The sequence below is a fragment of the Chamaea fasciata genome, unplaced genomic scaffold (assembly GCF_029207755.1).
Source record: "Chamaea fasciata isolate MVZ Bird 193981 ecotype frontalis unplaced genomic scaffold, bChaFas1.0.hap1 SCAF_13, whole genome shotgun sequence".
Classification (NCBI taxonomy): Eukaryota; Metazoa; Chordata; class Aves; order Passeriformes; family Sylviidae; genus Chamaea; species Chamaea fasciata.
The window spans coordinates 20,433,747-20,441,155 of NW_027094098.1; the positions used below are offsets into that span (position 1 = coordinate 20,433,747).

The 7,409-nt window shown below is 57.7% G+C and overlaps 1 protein-coding gene across 4 annotated transcripts in view; it reads right to left on the reverse strand.

The window, feature by feature from the left end:
- Nucleotides 1–2,947, reverse strand: part of RAD18 (RAD18 E3 ubiquitin protein ligase) — a 29,718-nt gene extending 26,771 nt beyond the window's left edge. For 2 of the 4 annotated variants that reach the window (XM_066195417.1, XM_066195416.1), the window contains exons 1-2: nucleotides 2,594–2,742; nucleotides 1,382–1,463 (exon numbers count right to left, since the gene is read on the reverse strand). In XM_066195417.1, coding sequence (XP_066051514.1) covers nucleotides 1,382–1,463; nucleotides 2,594–2,653 — 142 coding nt within the window. In that variant the 5' untranslated portion in view covers nucleotides 2,654–2,742. Of the gene's footprint in view, nucleotides 1–1,381; nucleotides 1,464–2,593 lie in introns of all 4 variants that reach the window. The other 2 variants (XM_066195418.1, XM_066195419.1) reach the window with 2 other exon arrangements.
- Between the last annotated feature and the right edge of the window lie 4,462 nt (nucleotides 2,948–7,409).

The following is a 7,409-nucleotide window of genomic DNA, read 5'->3' on the forward strand; positions in this document are numbered from 1 at the left end:
GCGTTTGTTGCACTTTGTCAATATATCCATGAGCTTTCACAGCCTCTTCAGGATTTTAAAAGTCTCATGGTTCTCCAGGAAAAGACATTCCCCTCACTGGATCACCATGGGTGAGAGTCCCAGCACTGAACACAGCAGCAGCACCTGAAAGACATCTGTATTTCACAGACCCTCTGGGAATGCACCCGAAAAGCAGCAGAAGCATTAATTAATCCCAGAATGGTTTGGGTTGGGAGGGACCTTAAAGCTCATTTCATCCCACCCCCCGCCATGGGGCACCTTCCACTAGACCAGGTTGCTCCAAGCCCAATCCAACCCGGTCTAATGCACCAATTAACACTTAAAACCACAAACCCATCCAAATGCTCAAAAATTACTGCAGATACACTAAGAAGTGACACAGGATGAGAAACCCATAAAGAAAAGAAACGAACTTTAACTGTATGAATACAAATGAAGTGGCAGATCCAGGCTACCAGCATCTGACACCCCAGCAGCCTCCCCTGGGCCAGGCCCTGTGTGCAGTGACCGCTGCTTGGAGCCTCAGGCAGGCTGTACTGCCAGCAGGTGTAGAGAATTTCCAGTGTAGAGAATTTCCAGTTTCGTGGCTCCCCACACTGGTTTCAATGGTGACAGCTTTGCCAAGCGAAACTACACTTCACTGCCAAACTACAGTGTTCTCCTTCCCGGAAGGAAGTGCCACAGTTTCTGAACCAAACAATCACAAGCATTTATCTTAACATGAGAAAAGGCAAGGTACTTCCCACCTAACCTGGCCTCAGCAAACCCCCTGAGGCCAGGTTCCAGCAGACATCGCCCAGGGCACACAGAGCAGCAAGGAAAATTTGAGCTCTTGGTGCTCTCCTCATAGAGCGATGCATTTGTAGCACCCTCCAGATGTTAAGAAAGATATTTACATGAAGAATGCCAGATGCCCCATGTTTGTATTACAGCAGGAACTACACAAGGGAAGGCTCTGGCTGCTTCCATCTCCAAAGCTCCTCCCAGCCTCCAGCGCAAAGAGAATCACAGAACCCATCCATGCCAAGGGCAGCGACACCTTCCACTATCCCAGGCTGCTCCAAACCCCGTCCAGGGACATTTCCAAAGGGTGGGGCAGCCAGAGCTTCTCTGGGCAACCTGTGCCAGGGCATCACCACCCTCCCACGGAACAGCTTCTTCTGAATCTCTAATCTAACCCTGTCCTGTCAGTGGGGAGCCATTCCCCCTCGTGCTGGTCCTCCAGGCCCTCGTTAATAGTTCTCTCCATCTTCCCTGCCGGCTCCAGAACCTTCTCTTCGGCAGGCTGGACAATCCCAACTCTCCCGGCTTTCCTCCCAGCTCACACACAGCCAGGGCAAGGCTGTCCCCCCGCACTCACAGCTGTGCGAGCACTGCGGGATGATCACGGCGATGCTGAAGTAGTCGAAGCAAATCCCACAGCGCAGCAAGTCATCCACGGCCTGCAACGAGAGCGAGCGGGGTGAGCAGGGGTAACCGGGCCCGGTAAACGAGAGCGAGCGGGGCGAGCGGGGGTAACCGGGCCCGGTAAACGAGAGCGAGCGGGGCGAGCGGGGGTAACCGGGCCCGGTAAACGAGAGCGAGCGGGGCGAGCGGGGGTAACCGGGCCCGGTAAACGAGAGCGAGCGGGGCGGGCGGGGGTAACCGGGCCCGGTAAACGAGAGCGAGCGGGGCGGGCGGGGGTAACCGGGCCCGGTAAACGAGAGCGAGCGGGGCGGGCGGGGGTAACCGGGCCCGGTAAACGAGAGCGAGCGGGGCGGGCAGGGGTAACCGGGCCCGGTAAACGAGAGCGAGCGGGGCGGGCGGGGGTGCCCGGGCCCGGTAAACGAGAGCGAGCGGGGTGAGCAGGGGTAACCGGGCCCGGTAAACGAGAGCGAGCAGGGTGAGCAGGGGTAACCGGGCCCGGTAAACGAGAGCGAGCGGGGCGGGCAGGGGTAACCGGGCCCGGTAAACGAGAGCGAGCAGGGTGAGCAGGGGTAACCGGGCCCGGTAAACGAGAGCGAGCGGGGCGGGCAGGGGTAACCGGGCCCGGTAAACGAGAGCGAGCGGGGTGAGCAGGGGTAACCGGGCCCGGTAAACGACAGCGAGCGGGGCGGGCAGGGGTAACCGGGCCCGGTAAACGAGAACGAGCGGGGCGAGTGGGGGTAACCGGGCCCGGTAAACGAGAGCGAGCGGGGTGAGCAGGGGTAACCGGGCCCGGTAAACGACAGCGAGCGGGGCGGGCAGGGGTAACCGGGCCCGGTAAACGAGAACGAGCGGGGCGAGTGGGGGTAACCGGGCCCGGTAAACGAGAGCGAGCGGGGTGAGCAGGGGTAACCGGGCCCGGTAAACGAGAGCGAGCGGGGTGAGCAGGGGTAACCGGGCCCGGTAAACGAGAGCGAGCGGGGCGGGCAGGGGTAACCGGGCCCGGTAAACGAGAGCGAGCGGGGCGGGCAGGGGTAACCGGGCCCGGTAAACGAGAGCGAGCGGGGCGGGCAGGGGTGCCCGGGCCCGGGCAGGGCTGTCTCCCCCGGCAGCGGGGCGAGCGGCCCCGCCAGCCTCCAGCGGGACCCGCCCGGCCTCCCGCACGCACCTTCAGCGGGGCCAGGCTGGGCGGCCACGGCGGCTCCAGCAGCGGCGGCGCCAGGGCCATGTCGGTGGTTCTGTGGTGCGGTTCCACGGCCCGGTCCGGCCCGGCCTGATCCCACGGCCAGTCCCACGGCCCGGTCCGGCCCGGCCTGATCCCACGGCCAGTCCCACGGCCCGGTCCGGCCCGGCCTGATCCCACGGCCAGTCCCACGGCCCGGTCCGGCCCGGCCTGATCCCACGGCCAGTCCCACGGCCCGGTCCGGCCCGGCCTGATCCCACGGCCAGTCCCACGGCCCGGTCCGGCCCGGCCTGATCCCACGGCCAGTCCCACGGCCCCGCTCCCTCCGAGCGCCGGCGGGCCCGCAGCCCGCGCGCGCAGCACCGCGCGCTTCCGCCCGCGCTTCCGGCACGGCCGGGAACTGCCGGGAACGGCGAAGCGGGAACTGCCGGGAACGGCGAAGCGGGAACTGCCGGGAACGGCGAAGCGGGAACGGGGATTGCCGGGGAGGGGGGAACTGCGGGGGGAACAGGGATGGGGAACCGGGAATTGCTGTGGGAGCGGGCGGGGGTCCCGCCGCTCGTTCCCCCCGCGTGCGGTAACCCCGGCGTTTCCCGGTAACCCCGGCGTTTCCCGGTAACCCCGGCGTTTCCCGGTAACCCCGGCGCTCGCCGGGCCCGCAGCCAGCCCCGAGCCCGGGAGGGCCGCGGGGGCAGCGCCCACCCACCCGCAGGCAGCGCGGGCTGTGCCGAGAGCCGAGCTCTGCCACAGCGCACGACGTCCCGCGTTCGCTTTCCAAAGGAGTCAAAGGAAACGGCTCCTCGGGCACTCCAGAACCCCCTGGATGAGCACCGAGCGCAGAGAGCCCAGGGCAGCACACCGCAGCTTCCCCCGCGGGATGCGGCAGCTCCCAGCGCTGCTCCGGGGGTTGACGGCGCTGCCGTCGCCCGTTCGCTCGGGCTGGGTGCGCAGCCGGGGGCTGGGAGAGCGCCGTGCCCGTGGGTGCAGTGCTGGGACTGTCCTCCCACGGCAGGACGATCCTTTAGGCTGAGGAGCACAGCCGGGGGCTGGGAGAGCGCTGTGCCCGTGGGTGCAGTGCTGCTGGGACTGTCCCCCCACGGCAGGACGATCCTTTAGGCTGAGGAGCACAGCCGGGGGCTGGGAGAGCGCTGTGCCCGTGGGTGCAGTGCTGCTGGGACTGTCCCCCCACGGCAGGACGATCCTTTAGGCTGAGGAGCACAGCCGGGGGCTGGGAGAGCGCCGTGCCCGTGGGTGCAGTGCTGCTGGGACTGTCCCCCCACGGCAGGACGATCCTTTAGGCTGAGGAGCACAGCTGGGTGATGTGGGAGCACTGTCCCCGAGGGTGCAGTGCTGGGACTGTCCCCCCATGGCAGTGTCACCACCAGGCACCTGGCAGCCCTGTGGCCGCTGTGCCCAAGAATTTGGCCAGCAGAGCCCGGCTGGAGCCGCCTGAGCACATCCCTGGGATCCCTGCTGAGTGAGGACAGCTCTCCTCTGGAGAAAGGCTTCCCGCTGTTTTATTGGCACTCTGGGCTTCGGCGTAGCAGGAATAAACTGCTTTATCTTGCTGAACAACCGAGTTACAACTTGTTAATAGAGACAGAACATATCTCCTCCTTCCAAGCCTCTGAAATACTCATTTAAATTAAGATGCTAGGAGGTCCCAACTGCATTTTCGTCAACTTGTTGCCCTATTCTGTTAGCAGAGAAATCTATGGAAAAGCTTATCAGGAGGTGGAGCAGCCTGACACAAAGCATATCTCCAAAAGCTACTTATTTTCACTTGTGTTGTTGAGACAAAATATTTAAGTGGAATTTTATGTAATTCCCATCTGGTTGTGCACAACTTAATAATATGAAGAGCATTTGTTCCCCCGTGGTGCTCAGTGCCTCCTGCAGAACTGTTGTTTTCCCCCATGCCCCACAGACAAACAGCTTATCATCCTCAGCTGCCTTTACTACGTGGATCTTGAAACTAAAACCTCACACTGCACCAGGGTCTGCCTCGTGTGTACACAGATGTACAAGTGCACCAGAGAAACAAGCCTCTGGACACCAACACTGGATGAAAAATCAGCACAAGAACATACTGTACTTTAAAAGAAAACATCAAACCCCAAACCAGAGAAAATTTGGAGTTAATTGTTTCTAAGAATTTTCAAAGATTCCTTAATATTTAAAGCAGTGGAAAGTTTCTCATCATGTCATTCCCAACAGGAAAGGATATGAACCTGAAACCATGGGTAAAATTGCTCAGAAATATTAACATTGACCTTGCTCTGCCCTTGTGTTAAAGTTGGCAACCATTAATTGATTTTTACAGGACTAAATTTAGTCTAACGTTGAGGCTTTTGGAACAAAAAGATCCCACATTGTCGTGGTTTAACCCCAGTCAGTATCCAAGCCTCGCACAGCTGCTCCGTCACTCCCCCACCAGTGGGACTGGCAATAGAATCTGGAGAGTAAAAGCGAGAAAACTTGTGGGTTGAGATAAAGACAGTTTAATAGGTGAAGCAAAAGCCACACACCACAAGCAAAAAGTGAGGGAATTCATTCACTACCTTCCATGGGCAGTCAGGCGTTCAGCCACCTCCAGGGCAGCAGGGCTCCATCTCATGCAGCTCTTACTTGGGAAGACAAACTGCAGTGACCCCACCTTGTGTGCTGAGCATCATGTCCCGTGGTCTGGAACGTCCCTTGGGTCAGTTGGGGTCACTTTCCTGGCTGTTTCCCCTCCCAGCCTCCCAAGCACTCTCAGCTTTCTCGCCAGCGTGGCAGTCTGAGGAGCAGGAAAGGCCTTGGTTCTGTGCGAGCCCCGCTCAGACAGAGCGAAACGTCTCTATTTATAATCACTGTGTTCAGCACAAATCCCAAACACAGCCCCAGACCAGCCGCTGGGAAGAGAATTAACTCTCCCCCAGCCCAAAGCAGCACGAGCAGGTGCAGGACTGAGCAGCCAGAGGATGTGCTGGAGTGAAGGATCGGAGCTCCTGGCAGGGGTGTGGGCTCAGCCCTGCGGGGCCTGCTGGGTTTTGCACTGCCGTGTTCAAAGGCAGCAGACTGCAGAGGCGGCTCCAGGGGTGCTGGTTTTCACTCCTGTCATTAGGTTTTGGCTAAAAGCCTCTGTTTGAGCTGGTCCCACCAGCCCAGTGCCATTTCCTCGGCGAGCCAAGCGCAGCAGCCCCGTGAGCAGCCAGCGCTGCTGGAGCCTCAGTCACAGCCTTCCAGGCACACAAGACCACGGGAAATGGTAACAGCCTTCGCTGCTCAGAATGTTCCCAGCCCACGTGCAGCAGCAGATTTATCACCCTAGCAGAGGTTGTGCTGGCAGGACCCTCAAGCCCAACCTTTGCTGCTTTGGCTGTGTCACAGCTCCACAAGTGTCTGGTCATTTCACACAGAAATTACTTGAAAGCACAAATGAAATCTTTTCTTCTTTTTTTTTTTTTTTTCGTTTTTTAGTCTACTGCAATGATTTTAGGCCAACATAAATCAGCCAAAATCATCTTAACAGTTTTACAGAGCAGCGTGGAAACTTCCATGAAAATGCTGTGAGAGTTAGCAGCCAAAGGAGCCAGCAATAATATTTAAACTTTCTCCTGCAGTGCTTTAAGATGGACACGATGAGTAAAATCGCTCTGGGCATTTCATAGTAAACCAATGCTGATTGAGTTGGGCCTGACCTGAGGGCAGGATGGACCGACTGGGGCTGCTGGGCACCAGCCTGGGGAGAGGAGGCAGCAGGTGAGCAGGCACAGCCCTGACCTGGGACAGGAACACGCAGTCCAAGGATGAGCCAGCGGTGAACTGGCCTTTGCTGGCTTTGGCCTTCTGCCAACGACAAAAGGCCAAAACGTCTTGCTGACGTTTCAGAGACACTGCTCTGCACATGCAGATATCTCCCATTTGGACGCTGATGCTGATCCAGTAAATGTCATAAAAATCACGAGTAATCTCACTAGCTCCAAGCTACTCCAGTATGAAAACTCCCACACTGATGATCCATGCACACTTAGACACAGTGATAGGTCTGTAATACCTTCCATCCTCTTTGATTGTCTCCCAGCAGTGTATTCCATTGCCAGCCTTAGAGTCACGCTTTGGCCGTTTGCTTCTTAGCCTGGGTGCAATTCCCTTCCCCACCACTCAAAACAAGCCAAGAAAAAAAAAAAAAAAAAAAAAAAGCTGAATTAAATTAATTCAGCTGCTTTCAGAAACGTGAGGATGCTGAGTGTTTTGAGAACAAGTACCACCAAGAGCCCAGAAACAACATCCCAGGCCAAGAAAGGGCTAAGGGTTCCTTCTCAGTGGGAGATGACTTTACTTTCCAGTGCCTGGCCTCTATCAGTGACTGCCTGTAGAGTTATTCCCTGGCTCTGGGTGGACACAATGCTCTGTGCTCTGTATCCCACCAGACACCTGCGATGGAGGTCACAGGCAGGGGCTGAAAAATAGGAAACAACAATTTGCATGCAGAGAAAATGGGTAAATCAGGTGAAATCCAAAGGCAAAAAAGTCAACACATTAATAGAAGTGTTTCTTAGCTGACATTCCAGCTCTCCTGCACAGATTTAGCCTTTTTCAGCTGAAGGACTTGGGAGCAGAGTTTGGATAGAAGTTGTTCCCGGTCCCTTGTGCCGTGTGGCTGCTGATTTGCCACTAAAATGCCCATCACTGGGACTCCATTCCTTTGCTAAAAACTGTTTGGGTTGTTCTGCCCGTGTATTTATCACTTCACTGCTGCCTTCCCCTGTTCCCAAAGATGAAGCAGTTCTCAGCCTTTGCAATGCAAGGCTAGCAG